The sequence below is a fragment of the Enoplosus armatus genome, chromosome 12 (assembly GCF_043641665.1).
Source record: "Enoplosus armatus isolate fEnoArm2 chromosome 12, fEnoArm2.hap1, whole genome shotgun sequence".
NCBI lineage: Eukaryota > Metazoa > Chordata > Actinopteri > Centrarchiformes > Enoplosidae > Enoplosus > Enoplosus armatus.
Window position 1 is genome coordinate 6,515,577 of NC_092191.1, and position 22,395 is coordinate 6,537,971.

Consider the following 22,395-nt stretch of genomic DNA (forward strand, 5'->3'; position numbering starts at 1 on the left):
CCTGAGAGGGAAGGAGTCCGTTTTCAAACTAAGGGAAGTCACATTTACTTTCATAGATTTAATTTATTAGCAGAAATGACCCATGACCCATTTTTCCTCCTTTTAATGCAGGTGGAGGCCGAAGACGTTTGGAAGAGTAGAACTTCATGCAATCATCAGGAATGCAGTAGAGGACTCTTATAAAAGGCTTATTCTGCCTTTTCTCACCAGGAGTTACAGGTATATAAAGTGTCACTGTTAATGTGTGTGCATGTGCCTTTTGGGCTTTCTTTCCTTTGATAATAATCACTTATTCATGTTCACTGTGTCCCTATTCCCTCTTCTTCTTTCCCCTTTTGTTCTCTTTATTTCTTTTTACCCTCACGATACAACTAACCTCTACATCTCTCTTTTTGTTCATATATTTCCCCCCCGTCTTTCCCTCTTTCCCCATCTCTCTCTTGCATTCCCTCTCTTTAGGACTAAGCTGACAAGTGCAGCAGAGAAGGAGTCAATTGCCATGTTTGTGCGGAACCTCCGGCAGCGCCTGTTGGTGTGTCCAGTCAGGGGCTGTGTCATCATGGGGGTGGACCCTGGCTTTAGACATGGCTGTAAGCTTGCAGTACTCTCCCCCACTAGTAAGTGACTACATAGTGTACTGGACTCATTTGTATTGTCAATATTCACTTTAATAGGCACATTTATGTTATACCACTTAGCACCTACTTTTGCTTCCAGAATAGTTTGAGCTATAATTCTCATAAGACCCTACTCATCTACAAGGTCACATCCTCTTTATCACGCTCTTTTTAAAAGCTCTAGACACCGTAGTGCATAAAATCTTGGGAGGACAGCTGTGTGTGAGAGGCTGCAGCGTCAGGTTGGATGATGCCTGTTGACAGCAAACACTGATTTATCCTGTGCCACTGTGTTGATCTAAAAGGAGTAATATAAAGTATTATATTATAAAGTAGTAGTTATAAAGTATAAAGCCTATAAGCTTCAGATATGTTACTCTAACATGAATTAAAGCTCTATTTTTGCATACACAGATCAGGATCTGACGGATAACCACGGATAACCATGCCCATGCTTTATTCACTATGTTACTGATGATTCAAAATGGTACAGAAATGTTGAAGCATCAGACATCTCTTTATTATGTTACACAAATTATTTGTTTAAGCAGTAATGAAGCTTAATATTCTGTCTGAGAGGATGCCATGTAGCCAACCAGGCCGCCACTAGACCTGTTCTTACCACCAAGGTGTGTGTGCATGTGCATGTCAGAGACTAGATGCCAGTTGGCATGACCCTGGTGGGTGGATTATGTGTGTGCGTGCATATGTGTGAGTGTGTTTTTGTGTTAAGGGCATTGCTGCCTCATTAGACAGCATACAGTGGAGAGACATTAGCTGATAGTATATAGTTTAATCTGTTGAGCAGCCTCTTGTCATCATAATACTTTATCAGCAGCATTGTATTTTCTCCCTCTTTCCTTCTGTTTGTCTTCTCTGATCTCAGGTCAGATTCTCCATACTGATGTTGTGTACCTGCATAATTCAGGCCAGACAAAAGAAGCAGACAAACTGCGCCACCTTATGATCAAATACAGGTACTGTTGCTGTCTAAATAGTCACTGTTTAAGTATACTATTTCAACTCAGTTAAATACAGTCCCTTAATGGATGATGTATGTGGTGATAATCAATGAATTCTGAACCTAACCTTATTTTTAAACCTTTATGGTTGCTTTCTTAATCCTCATTGTCCTCCTCCTCTTGTCCATACTAGCTGTACCAGGGTTGTCATTGGCAACGGGACAGCATGTCGTGAGACTGAGTCCTTCTTCGCTGACCTCATCTCTAGGCGCTATTTTCACCCTCTGGACGTGTCCTACTGGTAAGGTCTTTTATCCTGTGCATGCTAGAACAGGCCCCAGTTAGCCTGAATAGAAATAAGTGGGTATAGAAAACGGATGAACCCTACCGTCCAGAGGGCTGACTTCCATGGCATAGTTTGATATTTATTGGGTCCACATGATTCACATTATTCATTATGTTTTGACATTAATTAATATTCCACAGTACACGTATTACAAACTACATTTCATAATTTCTACAATTTGAAAAACTCCTCAAGCATGTTTCAAGACATTTAAATAGTCAAAAGGTTTTAGAGTAAATGTTCACTGAAATATTCTGATCACTATGATGATGATGAAGAAATGGTGGTCTCGTTATAGAAATGGAGAAAGCTAAGTGTGTGGAGAGAAAAGGGCGGTTGAATAAAGGGGCTTAGCAATAATAAAGGGCAAAGGACAGAGGAGGAAAATATGTGTGAGCGAGAGAGCGGGACACAGATGGAGAGAAAGACAAATTGGAATGTATCCCTCAAGCGAATATTGTCTATTAAAGCCATCTGGACTTTGTTTCACTTCGGGCCAATTAAAGAGACGTTTTGCGGTCCTCGTTGTGTCTGTAACCAGGCCCAGTCCACACTTCAGAATACAACAGCACAGAACCTCGGTCCAAGCATAATAACCACTGGCCTCTCGTTGCTCCGTCTCTTTCTCTCTCTGCTGAGTTCCATGTGTGTTTGTTGACTTGAGGTTAGCAATGGGACCACAGCCTAGAATGATTCTGAGCTGTGCGTGAATGTGTTTCTGCGTCTCGGTATCTTTGAGTTCATACACACATGCACACTTCAGAGGTCATACCTTTGGTGTCATAGTCCACATTCTTTCTCTAAAGTAAAATTTTCTGTCTATTTGCAAGATCAGAAACGGTCAGAGTGGGCCGTTTATTAAGTTAACTTCCACTTGATTATTTTCATGGTGGACATTTTTTTTCTTTTGAGCAGACTTGAGCACCTCCAGAGCAGTTAAATTTCACATCTTGATATAATGTCTCTCTTGTTCATTCTTTTACTGGAGCTAATGGCATTTGGGCTTTTCGCAACACGTAAGAATGTTGGAGTTCTGTTTGATGTGGTGCTGGCTGAATGTCCCATATCACCTGATATGATTAACTATATTTGTGCAGCACGTAACACATGTGTAAATGGTCTGCCTTTGCCTTAATAGGGTTTGTAGAATAAAGACTTTTGCAAGTGCATGAACTTTGGAAGAGCAGAGAGATGTTATTTTGACTTTAGCCATAGAAGTATGGTTGTTGTTATCCAGATGATATTGCCCTGGAGACGTCTGGTCTCATGCCACAGTTTGGTTTCTTTGGACTGTGGCTGAGAAACATAGATGTTAAAGCCGAATCTGTGTGTTTGTATTTAAATGTACATATGCACTGCGCGTTTCTCTTCTGTGCCCTCCTTCTCTCTCCATCGTCGGTCTCTTTATTCCTATCTTCATTTCCCTTCTCTGTTCTCTCCCTCCTTCCTCACCACTGTCTTCGTTTCCATCATCTGTCCTCTTCAGACATTTCCTTCATAAAGGCTTGATCAAATAAATGTGCTTTTGAAATGCCCTGCAAAGTCCAAATGCTGGTCTTTCAATAACTACTCCCAGTCTTACCTCAGAGGTGGGGTTCTCCCCGACATATGTCTTTGAAATATAAGACTCTGGGGTATGGCCCCACTTTGCACATCAGTATTACACACACTGTGGGATATATGGGATAAAGTCAAATTTCTCAGCACAAATTAAATTTCAGCTCCATTGTAAGGCCATAGAGCTCATCAAAAAAGTTTTGTATAGAAATCACGTCCTATTAATGTCCTATTTTTATATCTTAAAGGTGTGATAATGGAGGGATACCTATATATTTCAATCATTAAAGTAGCTAAAATACATATATAACTGGTATATATGTGGTGAAAAGCAAATATTAATTTGACATTTAGCTGTGTAAATTTTAAGCACTTTGCTCAGTCATTTGTTTCCTACATTAATGACCAGTAATTGATTAATCGTTTCAAGCTAATAAAATATAAAATGCCTGTTTTTCTTCAAAGAAAATTTTATTTAAACAAGTTCCATGTGTTTTTTTTGCAGCACAAATGTGTTGCGTGAATTAAGTATTTGAGTATTTATTAATTAAAGACATTTCTTACAATCAATAATTACAGAAAACAAAATGATGCTGTTAACTCTGCCTGTTGTTGTTCAAGAAAATGTCCAAACAAGATAAAAAAGATTAAGTCATTTTTTGCAGTGTATTTGTTTTTGATGAAACTAAACATGCAACATGACAGGCGATAATTTCACGTTCATATATTATTATTGATCGCTCAGATTTGTAACGGTGATTTATCGATCATTGATGAATCATTAACATCCCAAATAACAATGAATCCAGATACAGACATTTTCCTTTGCCAGACAAAGAGCTGGTGTTGTCAAGTATACAACTTTGGAGGTGGTAATGATTCTGGGCCTTCCTTAAGGTGTTTTAGGGTTGGCACACATCTGCTCTGCTGCTAAATTAGTAATGTGTTTTATTTATTGTCTGTATTTAAGACTCCTTAATGATATCTGGGTGAATGTTGTTCTCTTATGTTCCAATTTTGACCAATAATGACCCATGATAGATGATGATGGGAGGGCAGAGAAAGATGGCCGGCCTCATGGAGTAACGGTTGTTGCTAACTATGAGGGTCTTACTCCCCTGCTGACTGACCCACGGCTGACCCTGACCTGCCATTAGGGAAACCTCATTACCACGGCAACAAGGATGATGGCAATGACGGAGAATAGCTATGTAGCATCAGGAACAGCAAGGGGTCTTAATGCTTGCTGTGAATGTCCCCGGTGTAATTAATTGACCCAGTTTCTGGTATACTTTGTGACTTTGTGCGTTTCTATATGTGTGAGCATTTGTCGGCTGACCTTATGTCCAAGTAGGTTCAAACAGTTTTTGATCGACAGGTGTAGAAAGTCTTTCAGGCAGCCCATGCGTAGGAAGCTGGCTCAGTCATAGTGGTGGAAAACCACCAGCCCATACAGTGACCTTACACTGCACAGACAAACTATTCCTGAACTGAATACTGTCCTGTCTGTTTCAATGAAAGTCACTGACTCTTCCCATCTCTACCTTTCCATCTGTGTTTCTTTGGTTTCCCTTGTTTTTTCTGCTCGCTTTTTGTCATCCTCAGCTTCTGGAAGCAGCTGTGCTCTTTGAAAGATGTATTCTGGCTCAAAAGTAAATATCCTCAAAAATGTGTGTGTGTGAAATAAAGAGTGAGAGCAAGAGAGAGATTATATTTTGTCTTCATGTGTGTGTGTGTGTGTGTGTGTGTGTGTGTGTGTGTGTGTGTGTACCTATACAAGCACATGGGCATGTATACTTCATATGTATGTAATACAGACTCTCCTCTCCTCTCAGCCTTGACAGTGCAGTAGTTCATTAAAGACCTCAGCCTCATTTGCACCATCTGCTTCCTGTCTCCCTGTGAGCCTTCATTGTGTCACCACCCCCACCCTTCTCCATCCTTTCTTCTCCACTCGCCTGTCTCTCTCTCTGTCCTTCTGCCTCAGTGCTCAGCTGGAATGACAGCCAGAAATGGCTGCCTGCGGGACATCCTTACTTGTATTTTGTGTGTGTGTGTGTGTGTGTGTGTGTGTGTGTGTGTGTGTGTGTGTGTGTGGTTTTCAGTGCCTTAGTCCTGTTTGAGTAGACTCATCCAACTCACTGAGTCACCTCTTCCATAATTTGTGAGGAGTGTGGCCTTTTCTAAAGACAGCCAAACAAGGGCACACATCTGTGTATCTTTGTGTGCATGTAGTGAGTAGTGTGGAGGAGTAAGTGTGAATGTGTATAAAAGGCCGGCCAGTGAGCGTCCAGCTGAATCGTTTATCCAAATCTCTCAACATGCTTGCACGAAGATAATATATGTTGCAGACGGTGATCATATTACTGCTGTAGGGCTGCAACTAAACAAGTTTTTTTTTCCGTTAACTCTACAATGTCAGAAAATAGTGAAATAACTTCTCAGAGAATCTCTCAGTAAATCCTCACATTTGAGAAGCTTGAACCAGCAAATATTTGGAATTAAACAATTACTTGATTTGTTAAAATTGTTGACGATTAATTTTATGTTGATCGACTTATGTATTAATTAGTTCATTGTTTCAGCACTATTTTACAGTTGATGTGAAATATGTTAAACATTTCTTTGACAAAATAATTCTAAAACGTGGTCTACTTACAAGCTTTTTTAACTGCATCTCACGGCCGTCATCCACTCCATCTGATGACCGTGAGATGCTGTTGAAAGCTTCAGAAAAAGCTGGAAAATGGACCATGTATTATGATTATTTTGTCAAACTACTATATCCAGGGTCATTTCTAAACATATTAGCATGATTGCAATAATAATAGAATAAAAAACTCAGCTTTATTTAATCACATTCTGTTGGCATTAAGATAACAAAGAATGTCTTTGTAGTCAGCATGCTTATCAGTTCACTCTAAGTGTTATCTCACTCTAAAATGATAGCTCACTTTAACAAGCATATGACCTCATGAATATTTTGGCAGGTTACCACTATCATCGTGGATATACAAGGCCTTTTTAATTAACATGATTAAATGATCCACTGTGAAGATTGCCTAGGATGTGGGTGCTTGTCTTGGATTTTAATATATTTATCATTACATCACAGGCCCAGGTTAACTCATTATTTTCCCTCAAATTTTATTTGTATAATGATAAAGATATTCAGTGAACTCTGCTGTCCTGACCAATTAATTTAGTCAGCTCTGTTTCTTAAATAAATATTCTTCTCAAATTACATTAAATCTTTTATATCGGAAAAAACTAATTACTTAAGTCAAACAAAGTATATAGTATACACCTAGCATATCATTTGACTAGAAAAACTACTGTAATAGAAAGTAAATAAATTTTACATGGCCATTTTTAGGCAAAAAAGTAGTTTACTGCATGTACATTGTAATATAATAACATATTTTTTAAATTTAGATGGGTGAATATCATAAGTGTAACCAAAGCATAAAGTGCAACAGCTTTTAACTGGCTCTTTTATCTCCCTTTACTTTTGTCTTTGCTAAGTGAGGAATAAATCGCCAGATTCGACTCTTCATCCCCCATTAGATTTACAACAAAGTGACTGAACATGATTAAGCTTGAACAATGCTTCTATGAATGACCAGTATCCTGCAGGACATTATACAGCATGAGGTATTATTTAGCTGACAAGGTTTGTCTGTGCTTGTGACGGCCCCCACCGAATGCACATTAGGCTATTTGTCATACAGCTGTGTCCCAATAATTTAAAGACCTCCTGCTGGACGTCAGTTTGTGACATATTAGTTTAGATAGCAATCTCCAGTGGGCTATTTTTTTAAGTTGAAGCTGGCGTAAACTTGTGTGTATAAGTGAGTATTTGTGTTAAGTATGTGCAAATATGTGCTCTGATTATTGTCATTAACACCTGCTCATGGCTAGCACACTGCCCACTGTGTGTGTGTGTTTCTTTCTGGCTCCTTGACAGGCCAGTGCAGCGTGACCTTGTCTGACTGGTAGAGCATGCCGGCTTTGTCAAAGCTCATAAGTGTGCTCTGCACCAGCCGGACAGATGTCTGCGTGGGACTGTACGCGCGCGTGTGCGTGTGCGTGCGCGCAGTGTTTTACTTGGTGACACGCAGTGGTCTGTGTCACCCTCGTCAGCTGGTGTTTCTGGATTTCTGTGAGAGGAGCTGATTTGTGAGGAAGGCACACCACAAACGCAGTAACACACATACCACTGCGAGTCTGGATCTATCGACACTCAAGATGTAACTCCTGTACTTTTTAGAAGATCTTTTAAATCGTAGCAACACACACAGATCATCCTGTCATCGGCTCCCATTTCTGTACTGCCATCTTCTGGTATCACTCTACAGATAACATTCCTGACCTGGGATGGGTTCACATTAATCAAACCCTGTTTGTATACCCATTTGTTCCGGTGAAGGAGAACACAGTTGTTGTTTTTTTTCTAGTTGCAACATGAGTGATTGAGAAAGATAAAAAAGCACCCTACCTACTGAGCAACATAAATGTTTTTAACAGTTTTCTGAGAAACATGTCACAGGCAAAACTCTAATGGTTGATGAGATGAGAACAAAGAGCTGTGATTGAAACCAGACAGTGTTTCTATCATCATGTTTTATTTTTTACTTTAGTGTTTTTAGTCTGCGGCTACTGTAGCCTGTAGTTCAACTGAACTTAACTCTATTTGCTTTCACAATGTTGTGACTGAAGTGTCATACATTTGAATATTTTCATATGTGTGTTTGGGGCTGTGTGCTTGAAGATTGACAAGTTGACAGTGTTTGGCTTCAAAAAGCTGATGTTAATGATATCAGAGGGCAAGAATATGTGGGGTAAGGTTAGGAAGATCTTTGGGCAATGGTGATGATACACACACACGCACACACGCACACACACAGGGACCACAGCTTAAGGCAAACAAAAACGACATCCAATTTCTTGACCACTTGCTCTGTCACTCCTGAAGGCAATGAGATGACCGACCCTGTTACTCTTTTTCATAAACACGCAAACACATCCTTGAGGTTCTCCAAGTCAGTGTTCCTGTTTGCCTCGGAGGAATTACTTGATAAATTACAAGGCATTGATATGAAATCATGCAGTCTGTTTGAATTTTCTGCATCATAAAGAAACTACTTTTACCACATGATGATTCTTGCTACAGTTTAACCTACTCTACTGTCAGTTTATTTAGGTTTGTTTCCTACATGTAGCTTTGTCTTGGCCTGGTCTTGTAGTCTGTAGTCAATAAGAGAGGCAGCCCATCTCTCTCTCTAGTAGTAGTCATCATTCTCTCCTTGACTGGTTCATACTTACAGTTGTCCGAGAGCATTACGAGCAGCTGCAGCAGGAAACATACTCAAATAGCCGAAAGTGTACGCTTGCATTGACATACAGACATGCTTACAATAAGTCCTTGACCGTCTTGCCCTCCAGCTCACTCCTGGTGGGATGAGATCATTATTACTGGCTAGCTGATGGACCTGGAGGACAGCGGCGTAGACTGTATTTATGACTGTATGAGGGTGTGGTTGTGTGTATCCCCTGTCATGTCCTGTGTCCAGGCATGCTCCCAGGGCCAGGCTGAGTGAGTGATGAACATACAGTGGCAGGACCAGCGATGACTGAGTGAGATCCAGGCACTCAGGCCTCACCGAAGGTTTGAAGGTTGGATGGAAGGAGGAACAAGCGGACAGATGGATTTAGAGGCATGGAAAGGCCTCAGTCTGGCTGTGGGGTGTATCTTCATTTCAGAAGAGGAAAATGAACCCATGGGTACATGAAAAGGTTATGTCTTAGTCACTTAATACAGGATGGTTAGAGGAAGGAAGAAATGTTTGGAATTGTTTAACATGCATAAATATTTAAGAAAGGAAAATTGTAATAGTAAAAATATAAAATGGAATCCTTTCTTGTTTGAGCAGGACATGTATGTCAAAGAGGACTCTATTTGCTCTTTTGTTCCTTCCTTCTTTACTTCATCCCTTCCTTCCTTCCAACCTATAGGAGATACAGTATATAGCTTGGTTCATTACTAACATAACCAGCTTTGCAATGGATAATTGAAATAGAAAAGTTAAGTCAAGTCAATTTTATTTATATAGCCCAATATCACAAATCACAAATGTGCCTCAAGGAGCTTTACAATCTGTACAGGATACGATGCTCTCAATCCTTAGAACCTCAATTTGTTGTATTACACATTTGTTTTATGGCAGATGGCACCACAGCCAAGCAAAAAAAGTGTATGTGCTCATGTGTGTAGTTTGTCATGAGTAGGGAAGTGCCGTTGGCTGAGGACTTTTTGCATTTGCAGGTGGTGGACAGTGAATATCTGCCAGCCTCATCCATTTCACCCTGAGCCCCCTCTCTCCTCCCACCATGCCTCACTGGTGGTCAGCCTCTGTCCCTTCTTCTTCGCCTCCTTCCACCCGCCCTCCATGCCATCCTCCCCTAGGGTGCCAGTGTTCCCTGTGATGGTCCTGTGTGTGACAAACATGTGTGATGAGTCTGTGTGACATGCCATGTGTGTAATTTTGATTTGGGGTGTGTGTGTGTGTGTGTGTGTGTGTGTGTGTGTGTGTGTGTGTGTGTGTGTGTGTGTGTGTGTGTGTGTGTGTGTGTGTGTGTGTGTGTGTGTGTGTGTGTGTGTGTGTGTGTGTGTGTGTGTGTGTGTGTGTGTGTGTGTGTGTGCATGCTGGTGTGTATGCGTGACACAAGTGCAGGCCTTTCCTGCTATCAGATTGACATGAGTGTCTGTGAGGCTTTGCTCTTTTCAGACGTGCCTCACACTGGCAGTTGGAGTTTATGTGTGTGTGCGTGTGCCTGCCTGCCTTCTAGCGCCTCGCTAGAGACTGACGGCCCCTGACACCTGCCATTTGGACGCTTTTCTCTGTGAAAAATGTCATCGTCTTCAGACCCGACGTGTGTGTGTGTGTCTGTGTCTGTCTGTCTGTGTGAGAGAGAGAGATGGTGCGTCCCTCAATTTGTCTCCCCGAGGTCAAGCTTTGCAGCTGACTGAACAATGGACCCAAGCTGTTTGAGCAGCCGGGACAGAGAAACTTATGTGTGTGTGTGTGTGTGTGTGTGTGTGTGTGTGTGTGTGTGTGTGTGTGTGTGTGTGTGTGTGTGTGTGTGTGTGTGTGTGTGTGAGAGTGTGTGTGTGTGTGTTTTGTATGAATATATTTTGGGCTGGTAATATGTGACATCACAGCTCCTTCTAAGACAGTAAAATGAGGCCAATCCAAGCATCTTGAACAAACTGAGTTGTGGACAAAGAAAGTGCCAGATTGAGCCATTATAGTATGACACTATATAGGTGTGTGCGCTCACAATCCTCAGCTCTCAAGTGTCCGACTTAAAAGCCATGTAGTATTTTGTACTTCAACTGGCTAGTTGTCAATTCCCACTGAGCTCCTTGATGCCTTCATAGTACTGCACGTTACTTATAGGTAACATTTTCCACCTTATGGGTGATATTTAGTTTCATTTAATCACTTATGTAACAACACCCGACTTTGCATTGAATGGAAATTGCAGCTTAGTGAGAGTTCTTACAGTTTGTCTATTTTTTAAGAAGCCCATCATTAATATAGGCCGATAAAAACAAAAATCAGTGAAACTGTGGTCTGTTTTTTTCAGATGTCAGCGGTATTACCTGATGAATGAGGTATGGTTGAATAAAGTACTATATTATAGATGTATATGAATAATACATTGCATAGCCTTTTCATTTTAAAACAAAATTGGCCCGCAATGTTACTTGCACCTAATTTGTGAATATCAGCTAATATCAGAATATCAACCTTCATGCAGAACCATGACCTGGAGCTGTATTTGGGGATATAACATAGTCACATGTTGAGTTTGACATCTATTATTAAATTTAGACTTGTAGTTCTTCAAAAAATATCATTGTCACTTGCATTATGCTGTCACTGATTTGCACTGTAGTATTCTTTTAGCCTTAAAATCTAGTTTTCAACCAATTTTGTCAGTCTCTGATCACTCGCTTCCCCTCTTTTCCCCCCTTCCCTCTCCCTCCAACTTTTTGTCCTGTGTATCAGATTAGTTGGTGATATTATTGCCCCTGTTCTTTTCTGACTGATCTGATGAGCTGTTTTTAATTTAGACTAGGGCCGTGTGAGCCAGAAGGCTGTAATGAGGTATCAAAGTGTGTATCCGTCTCTTCCAATGTCAGGTTTCTTGAGGGGCAGCAAGGGGCCAGTTTTGATGTGTGTGTGTGTGTGTGTGTGTGTCAGCCCCAAGGGTGTGTCTCAAAGACGACCAGTAGGGGAACAGATAGGGGAGCCAGTTTGTGACTTTGCCCCAGGATGGGACAGGGCTAAAGGATGGCCTGTGTTTATGTGTGTGTGTGTGTGTGTGTGTGTGTGTGTGTGTGTGTGTGTGTGTGTGTGTGTGTGTGTGTATACAATTGAGAGAGCAAAAGAGTGCGAGTAAATGATAACCCTACAGGCCACCAAGTCATCGCTTTACACCAAGAGGCGACCATTGACTTTGTGTCTCTGTGTGTGTGTGTGTGTGTGTGTGTCCATGCTTCGACCATCCACCCACTTAGGCCAGAGAGCTGGGGAGCAGACAACCTTCTGCTTGCTGCCAGGATGATGCCCTCACTATGGCGACAGCCATGGACGCTATGGCGATGAGGGCTCAGAGCTGTATCCATGACAGTGCTGTTACCCAGCTGCCCCAGCGGCAGCGTTAATTAAGTTAGACATGATAGGGGCTGGTGGCCTCCCTTTCTTTTCTCTCCATATCCTCTTGTGTTTTATTTTTCTGTGTATTCTTAACGATATCTTTTCACTTTTTCTACTTTTGTCTGCCCCATGTCTCCTTTTCTTTTTTGTCATCCTGTCTCTTTTTTTTAGGACAAAGGGCCACATAAGGCGCTCCCACTCTTTTACTTGACCTCCTTGTTCTACTGTCTCTGAATGAGGGCAGAGTGCGATTGTTTCCATCTGGCATAATTAAAAGCCTTGTCTATCTTCATACTCTATTTGAAGAGAGTGAGCTACATGAGATTTGGGTAGAGTGGGTATTTTGGAATTTTATTCATATTATCTTCTGTGTCTTACTCAGCATAAATTAATGTGTGTTTGTGTGTTTGTGTCCCTGTGTGCGTGAATGTATGTGCGTGAGGCCGAGTGTGTCAGGTTAATGACCAGCTCTGCTTTGACCTCCTTGAAGGTCATGTGCCAGTGCTCGTTAGTAGTGTCACCATGGCGATATGTCAGCTGTCAGCACGATGGATCGGGAGCTGACAAAAAGAACAGTGAGGCGGAGGAAGGCATGAATAGAGAGGATGGGAAAGAGAGGGAGGGAGGACAAGTTCATTTAAATGTGCTTCTCATCAGAAGGCCTCTGCCACTCCTCATTAACAAGATACTTGTAATTGGCAAGGTTGTTGTAGCAAGGTCCAGGCCTCTGGGATAGTGTGTGTGTGTGTGTGTGTGTGTGTGTGTGTGTGTGTGTGTGTGTGTGTGTGTGTGTGTGTGTGTGTGTGTGTGTGTGTGTGTGTGTGTGTGTGTGTGTGTGTGTGTGTGTGTATGAGTGTGTACCACAGAAAGGCCTCATTCTGAGTTGTGGACATTGGGGAGGTGCTGACCCCCACGTCATCTTGGTCAGCCTTGAGGAAAAAGCCCCCCATTCTTCCTCCAATCCTCCCTCTTTTTTTCTCCATCCACCCGAAAGAATACAAAGACTAAACAACATGACAGCCTCAGTTGTATGTCGGTAGCATTAACACGGGTATCAGTGGCTTTGTTGTACCACCATCATGTCTGTGTGGTGATGGATGATAAGCGGCCTACTTTAGACTGAATACATTAACATGGGAAATGGTTTGTTGCCATGTAAACCCAATGTTATGTAGAATCCATTTATTTTCATTGTCAAGATCTATATGTTAAAAACATAAAAAATACAGAAATCAACACGAAGTTCAGGTCACTTTCAGCTGAATTAAATGCATATTAGCAAGTTGATTTATTGGGGAGTTATTTGAAATATGAATGAAGGGTGTTTTTGTTATGTCGTTTTAAAATCTTGTGCAGAAAGATCTTTTACATTTAGTAATAATTACTTGCAGTCTCTTTTTAAAGAATTAATTCACTATTGATTGTCATCTTTTCACAAGAATATCCTGTCTTAGTCCAGTATTCATTTAAATATTGCTTCTAATATAATATTTGAGTAGGTAAATTATATGGTATTAGAATTTACATTTTTAGTGGTGGGTTTAGTTCGAAAAACTAGTAGAGACACACAATAGTTCTCTTGAACTGAAATGAACAAAAGCACACTTGATTTCTGAGCAAGAATCATACATCTAATCTCACTATAAATATTAACACATAGCAGTACACCCCGGTGACCTCTAGATGGCAGTAGTGTCACATAAATTGCGCTGCAGAGTGCACTGCAGAGATCTGTTGACTCAATTTCCTGTACTTTTCAAGGATAAGAATTCTTAGAAGCAATTGAAAGATTGACGACCAGTGATGGTGCTGTTTTGGTCATAATGTCAGTAATGATGGTCAAGCTTTGACTACAAAGGGTCAACCAGAGCCAAATGAGGAACCAGTTTGAGAAGTTGTCAGCTGTTTTATTTAAGGTGCAAGGCAGCGGTGATTTTCCTAGATAGCCTTGCCATTCTGTCTTTCAAGCAGTGATAACTGATCACTATGATTTTTCTTTCCTCCCTGTGCACCTCTCTCTTTCTTCTACTCCTTCACTGGCCAACCTGCCTCTTCTTCCCTTTTCCTATATATCTCTCTCTCCTATCATCTCCCCCTCTCCCACGTTTTCTCTTTCTCTCATTCTTTTACTTTTCCCCCTTCCCTTTCTTTCCCCAGTATAACCAATGAAGCAGGAGCATCCATCTACAGTGTGAGTCCTGAGGCGGTCAAAGAGATGCCAGACATGGACCCCAACCTTAGAAGTGCAGGTACGCTAGCCATTATTTATTTGTTTATTTTTTGGCCATACTCTTGATGAGCCCTTGTCTATGGCAAAGTTAGTGGTGTTGTGGAAGACACTGTGTATAGGGCTGCAACCGATTATTTTAATAATCGATTAAGCTGTCGTTTATTTTCTGCAATAATTGTTTTTTGTCAGAAGCTTCCCATCACAATTTCACAGAGCCCAATGTGACCTATTCAGATGTTTTTTTTTTTTGTCCAACCCGCAATTTTTTTGTGATTTGCTCTTGTACTACAGTAAGCACACCCAGTTGTTTTGAATAATCTCCAGTTTTGGAGATTGTGGCTCTTACTTCACATGTAAGCTGAAGTACTGTAAGAGACACATAGAGAGTCGACATAATATGTGTTTTTCACACACTAACAAATCACGATTTAGTGTATAATTTGAGCAGTCATCTAAATGTTTTAAGTTTATTAATAATAATACTTTTTTAATTTTAATGCTTAATGCTTTAATTTAAACCTCTTAATGGCAACATACAATATTGTCACATTATCTGTGAATTTCTGGCATTGCTGTTGCTCTCTTATGTCTCTCCTTTGCCTCTCTCCCTCACTCACTCCACATACGACATCATTGAAAACACAGTAGAATAAAACAGTTTTGGAGAACAAATGTTTCCAGCAGACTTCCTCTATAAAAGCCATAAATCAAGCGAGGCTGGATTATTCCTCACTAGTTTCCTGTGGTCAGCAGCACTGAGAGTAACGGAGAGCCATATTTATACCCCTAATGAAAGCCATAAGAAATCTACAGCGTTTGACTTGGCTTGACTTGACCAGGACATTATGGTTTAAAAAAAAAAAAAGGTTAAAAAGTCGGATGTGGCAACAGAGTGTTTGTGTCTGTCTGTGTTACCTTGGGGGGGGGGGGTCTGTCTAAATGAATAGCCCTGTAACATAGTATGTAGGGGATTGTGAGTTATTAGCACCTTCCATCTTTCTCGTCACGAGATCTAGGGACACCTAGTGGAGATAGGCAATATTTCAACCGTTCTTCAACCGAACTTCTTGTGTGTCTTACTTGTATTTCTGTGCTCCTCTCCAATCTGAGACCGAGCAAGAGATTAGGCGAGAGTGCAGATCAGTTTTCCTGGACCACTGTCACTCATTGATTGCCCGTGGCAGTACGAGAGGCAATCCATGCTACATCTCCTCAAAAGTTTAACTATTTTGATCTAACTTTTTTCACCTTGTGCTTTGTAACAAAATCAGTGCAGCCACATCTCTGCTGTCCCTCTGTTTCGCCAGAATGCTGCACGTCACATTCTTCCGGTTCTGCTGAGCGATGTGTCTGTGTCTGAACAGGGCCTTCCTCTCTTGTTGCTTTCTTCGTTGCGTCCTATTTTTGTAGAACTGTATTTGGCTCATAAACTTTCAATAAGTGCTGGAGAGTTTTGCTGGACTTTACAGTTCGGCTCCTCTCAGAGAGAGGGAGAGAGTCAGAGACAGAATAGATTGAAAGAGTATTGGAGAGTTTTGGTGGTGCACTGAGCAAGGCCAGGGTTGAAACTCCATCCCTGTCTAAATATTATCTCAGGCAGCAGCCTCCCACCGCAGCAAGAGGAGAGAGAGGAGAGGAGAGCCATTGATTCCAGACATACTCCCTCTATTACATCCCATCCCTCTCTTTCTCTTTGTCTGTCCGTTCTGCCTCAAAGATCTAAGTCTGATGCGTCTCATGCAGGCAGCACACTACATTGCTGACCACTGAAATTCATACACATAATGCACACATGCAAAACAGTCGCAAGCAGCAGTACAAGAAGGACAGGGAAAGAGATTTGTGTTTTAGAAGCCTGAATTTGATATATATAACATTTTGCTTATCTCTATTCCTTGATAGAACTCAAAGCATTGAGTACATTAGATACCTCAAGATAGATAACTATTTATGAGTTTTTTGAAATGCATTTGTTTTTTTCTCGACTGTTTTAGGGCAACAGTTGTTCCAACTTAATAAAACGTAACAACAACAATAACAAATAAATAATGTAAGGTGTTAACACCCGGAGCTGCCACGTCCTTTGTCTTTTACAGGGACATGAATGTGGTTGTGTTATTCTCTCTCTCTCTCTCTCTCTCTCTCTCTCTCTCTCTCTGTGCCTGTGTGTGTGTTGGGGGGTGATGTCATGTTTTATGGTGTGTATGTGAGTTAGGTTGTTTGTAATTTTTCTCCTTGTCACTGGACCCTGCCAGCATATTCATGGAAAAGACATTTGGCTTCATGTGCAGCAGCAGCAGGCTGAAGCCTTACAGACTCCATCGTTAAAAGCAACCCTATTTTCGGCGATACAGATTGTGTGTGTGTGTGTGTTTATTTGTGTGCTACATTTGGCTGTGTGTGCTAGTGTGCACGGGTCTGGTTAAATTAGTGGTTTTAAGGGTTCATGGCTCCAGCATCTATCAGGAAGCTAAATGACAGGTGCAAAGACTCATTTTAAAGCCATTTTAAAGCCAGCTTTAATTATTATTATTGGGGGGTGGAGGAATGACAATTAGGTTTGGCCTGCCCTCAGGCCAGCACTGTAATATGCAGACAATTTGCATATTCCGTAATTATAAATAATATGGATTTGCATATTCAATAAATGTGATTCAGATAGCAAGTTCATGAAAAACACAAACCACAGATTCTCATGAGACATAGAATCTCATGTTTGTCTCCTGTGTGTGTGTATGTGTGTGTATGTGTATGTGTGTATGTGTGTGTGTGCGTGTGTGCGTGTGCGCGTGCGCATGTCGACAGTGTCCATTGGAAGACGTGTCCAAGATCCACTGGCTGAGCTTGTGAAGATTGATCCTAAACACATAGGCATTGGAACATACCAGGTAAGTGTGTTTTCATTCCTTCTGCTGTGTGTGTGTGTGTGTGTGTGTGTGTGTGTGTGTGTGTGTGTGTGTGTGTGTGTGCGTGTGCGCATTAGCAATACACCATGATTGTATACACATGCATATTGTTATAGCACTGTCTGCTGTAGTTACTTATATTGCTATAAAACGGCAAAAGTGCAAAGATGCGGCATGTGTGTTTTTTGTTTTCTTTTTATTCTCTCATTTATTCAACTACTATGGTTTGTTTAAGAGAGTCCTGACCAGAATGGCAGCATGATTATGTTACATGAAGTAACTGGCATAATGTTTTAGTCTAAGCAGCATGTAAAGTGTGTTCTGGTTGGATGTTAATTTGACTATTTTCACTCAGACTTCTTGCAGAGTTTAGGTGTTACTTTTTTATTTCAGGCAGAATAAAGAAAGTAGAAATGAGGACTTGAGGCATAAATGTGAGAGAGGGATTGAAGATGTGACGGTACAAATGAGAAAAACTTAGAGGCTGAGAGAAGAGCAGGGCAGTAGATAAACTTGGCTGAGGCCTGTGTCAACAGATGATGCTAAGGGTGACAGCTAATTCAATTAATGGAGATCAGGCATGACGTATGTTTGGACATTTGTTCTTTCTTGTGTGCTTGCTGCTCCTTGTCCATATGCGTGTGTGTGAGTGAGTGTGTGTGCAGTTAGCTCAATGTTGATTTTGTTCATTGCAAGTGTGTGTGTAATTGTGTGAAAAAGGCAAGACAAGCATTAGGTCAGTGTGCTTACTATTTTGCAACAGTTATTAATGCAGTATTGTGCTCCATATATGGTGGGTTGTGGGGGGGAAAGGCTATGAGAGGATGGAAATGGGAAGAAATCAAAAAGGATTGAGGATGATGAAGAGAAGTAGAATAAGGTCAAATTGTCAGACTGTCAGCTATGTGTGAGGCAACAAATAGTGAGTAATGTAGTGGTCACAGCATCCAGATAATAGATTTAACAAATAGTCTTAGGTTATGTTGAGAGGAGTGTTTCTTCAGTAGAATATTTATTACTGTTTTGATTAGTTGTCAGACAATAATAAAATGCCCAGTTTGATCAAACTGGGATTTTTTTTCCCCACACTTTTTCAATCCACAATGATCTAAAATGGAGGAAAGCACCACATCCTTAGATTTCAAAAACTGGAATCAGAATGTTTTGTTTGACAACTAGCAATTAATCAATTATCAAAATTGTTGTCAATTAAACTAAAAGGTTAATTGACTAATTGTTTCAGCTCTAGTGACGCGTTCAATGAATCCTCCTAGGGATTGAGGAGAACCCTGTACCTCAGGATTACTGAGAGGATGCTCCTGTACACAAAGTCAATTATATACAGCATTTGCTGTAGCTAAGAGATACACTGGTTGGGATTTATTTATACTTTCCTCAATGTCAAAATGTTTCTGAACATTTAGCAGCCGACACTGAGAGTGAATAGAAATATTGCCATTTGTTGGTGTTGTCCGACAGAGCATCCATTTGAGCGTTAACGAGAAAAAGAATCCAACAGTTTAAAGAAAGTATAGGAGAAGAGAAGGAAGGGGGGATAAAAAAGGACAGCAGAGGGTGACAAAAGTCAAAGGAATGATGGAGAGATTTAAGGGTGAGGGGGGGAAAAAATGGAGATTTGAAAGAGAAAGCAAGAGGTCATATTGTGCAAGTGCTTGTGCTTATGTATGTGTGGCTGAGTGTGTTAGGTCACAGGCCCGTGTCTCTCATCACGTCCTGACTGGGCTCTCTGGGGTGCCTGGGGTTCAGCACCTCCCGCTCTCAGATCATGTGACTAGGTCAACAAATGATAATATAACCGGGTAAATAAACTCCGGGTGCTGACAGATATGAGATGGGACATCACTTTGACCTGCATGTCAGCTCACACACGCACGCACGCACGCACACACACACACGTACACACTGTCCTCCCTATCCTTTTTCAGAGTCTAAATGTTAAAAGTGTGTGTGTGTTTATGCATTTGTATTAGTATATGTAGAAGAAAAAGTGAAAAAGTGTGAGAAAAGTGCGCTCATGCATATATGTGTGTTTTCCAGTGAGTTCTTTTGTGTGATTCATGGCATTTTGAGTTTATTGCCATTAGACCCAAAAAGCATAAGGGCAGATGTAACTCTAGACAGCTGGCACAGCATGCTCTCTCTTTCTCTCTCCCTCTGCTGACCCAGTGAGTGACAGCTCTGAGAGAAAGGAGGAAATGAGCTGAGGGCTAAAAAAGTGAGGCCCATTAAAATCAGATTGGACGTAACTATTGGTGTGGGAACGCTGTTTTCACTACAGCACCACTGGCTGACAGGTTTTTCTAGATACTGAGTTTGCCAGATACATGTCTGTTTGAAAGAAGAGCCAATGTTATTAGCATTTTTTTAATATGTACTAGTGGTTACCTACAGTACAATACATTTACGTTTCTTTTTATAATTAGACACTTAGTGGGCGTGGCCTTTGGACAGCTCCTTCATCTGTCAATCAACTCTTGATGTTGCTATGGTCTGTTGACAGCTGGGTAATTCCCAGGGCTGTGAAACTAACGGCTACTGGAAAATACACACACAGACACACACTGCTGTGTAAGAAAACATTGCCCGCAAGCCGGATATTAAAGAAACTGTCACTCTTCGCCTCACCTCTTTCAACTGTTCTCTCGTTCCATCTTTTTGCTAGAATTTTCCAGCTCTTGTCCCAATGACTCCCCTTCCCCTGCCTTCCTTTCATGCCACATTTTCTTCTCTCTTTCAAGTGGTAGAATATGTATTGTGGTCATACACATTTGCTGCTTGTTGTCACTGTGTCACCTGTTTGAACCAGAGAATCCAAATGTGGTCCGGAAATTAAGAGTCTGGACAGGGCTGAGGTTGGGCAAGGAAGCTGCAACCAGAGGATCAGTTGAGACCAATAACAATATCGATATTTGAGGGTTATAAAAAAAACAACCTGATGAGCATGTCTGTGCTGCGATGGTTGGCTGGCGCATGCGCCGATACCAGTGTATTTGTGATGAATCTGTCTCTAAAATAGGGCTCTGTGTCTTATTGACTGTGACTGACCCTGTCAGTGTAGGAAAACATGTCATTAGAAGAAATTAAATTAGGTATTTAAACCTTGTAGAAACGATTATTTTAAGTTGTTCAATTTTAAAATCTTATTTTTATATTTCTACAGTGAGTTGGTGGGCTTTCCCTTTTACAGTGTTGAGTTTTAGCAAGCCAGTTCAAGAGAAAAACTACATCTTGAGGCACGTTTGCATTGACTTATAAATTTCCGTTGACTGAATTTGAGGTTTTCACCTAGAGCTAGTGCAAGTGATGTCACTTTTCACACCAGGGCCGCTGTGTTTATAGTGCCTTGTGTGTGTGTACAGCCGTGCAATTGTGTATGTGTGCACTTGAGCATGCTATTTTTCAATCTTGAATGGTAGTGCCTACAGGGGAGACAGGAGCAGACAGAGCTGAGAGGAGGAAGGAGAGCGAGAAATGGAGGGTTGACAGTGATTGATAGTTCCTGCCTTGGCGTTTTGAGGCGTGGGAAAAAAACAACTGGCTCTTAAAGATTTGATCAGTGGAAGAAGCTGCCAAACATTATCTGCTACTATTTTAATTATTTCCCTTAGGTCAGTTACAGCATGTGTCTGTGTGTTTGTGTGTTGTGTTTGTGTGTTGAGCTTGTGTGTTGTCAAGCTTGTATCTGTGCCTGCATAATGGATTTAAACTGGCTCATGCCAATTCTCTGCTTATTCAACAATTTATAAAACATTTACTGGCTGTTGTCATGTCAGGCTACTTATTCTAGCGCTGTACTGTTTACATTGAATGAGGATGTTTGTGTTTCAGTTGTAAAGTTTGTAAGTACGTAAACCTTTTATTTTTTATCGGTACCACCTAATATCAAGGTTGTTACATGGTTTATATGAAAGGAAATTAAACCAGTGGTTGAAGAATAAAACACACAAACGAATCAGTAAACGAATATGAAGTGTAAAATAAGATTAATCAGATTATTAGCAGGAACTGAGAAGTACTATGCAAAGGAAATAAAAGTGTGTTTTTGGATGTTTAGAATTATGATCTGAAATCAGCTGATCTGAGTTTACGCTACTGGGAGAGTTATTCTCCAACATCTGAGCCACAAAAATGCATAAATTGCCCTTTCCCTTTTTATGTAATGGAATATTTTAATACATTTTGCCCAAATAGTCTAAACTGATTTTATTCTAAGTCAAAAATGCTCAAGTCAGTGTGTCATTTGGATTTCCTGTGCCTGTCTTAAAACATCCTCTGTTTTGATTTTCTCATGCTCTGCTTTGCAGTCCCTCAGGTAATGTGTGTGTGTCTATGATTGTTTTTGCAGGAAGTTGTGAAATAGCCATTAGGCATTAATGAAAGGTGTTGGGGAAAACATAAAACCATCTCCTTGCTGTCATATCACTTTCAGCTGCTGATTTACGACTGGTATTTAACTATGCCAGTATTTGCACAGACTCTAAGCTAAGCCTGCGTACCTGGAATAGTATACAGGGAGTTCTCAGAGGCCTTATAGAAGCTGTCAGTCAAGGAGTGCATGACCTTCAGATTACCTCAGGCACCTTGTTAATTTGTACATTGTTCATTGATTATCTGAGAGTGAATGATGTGAAGTGGCAGTTTCACAGCATTGTCACACACATGCACAAGGGAGCACACATTTGGAGAGAGTACACTTCAAATACTGGCTTATATTTTTTACCCTTAAGGGGTCAAACTGTTAGTGTTTCTCATGACGATTGCTTTTACTCTTTCCGCTCGTTAAAGCTGCTACATCTACATCCAGGCCTTTAGGGTTATAGTGGTTCAGATGCCCCTCTCTATCTGTCTCCACCTGTGAACACCCCCCCCCCCCCCCCCAGCCTCACTTGTACCAATATTTTCTTATGCTGTTTCTTCTGAAGTCGCTGCTGTGGTTTCTTAAAAAAAAGACTTGTTAGCATTATTAGATATCCCTCTAGTGAAGCCAAGCAGCACTGAAATTAGGTTAATATGACACCTGAATGTACTGC

At 40.9% G+C, this 22,395-nt stretch overlaps 1 protein-coding gene across 1 annotated transcript in view; it reads left to right on the forward strand.

The window, feature by feature from the left end:
• The window catches only part of srbd1 (S1 RNA binding domain 1), a 45,887-nt gene that overhangs the window by 9,870 nt on the left and 13,622 nt on the right, over positions 1–22,395 (forward strand). The window contains exons 10-15 of the mRNA XM_070916292.1: positions 112–219; positions 460–617; positions 1,504–1,594; positions 1,773–1,880; positions 14,366–14,457; positions 17,244–17,326. Coding sequence (XP_070772393.1) covers positions 112–219; positions 460–617; positions 1,504–1,594; positions 1,773–1,880; positions 14,366–14,457; positions 17,244–17,326 — 640 coding nt within the window. The remainder of the gene's footprint in view (positions 1–111; positions 220–459; positions 618–1,503; positions 1,595–1,772; positions 1,881–14,365; positions 14,458–17,243; positions 17,327–22,395) is intronic.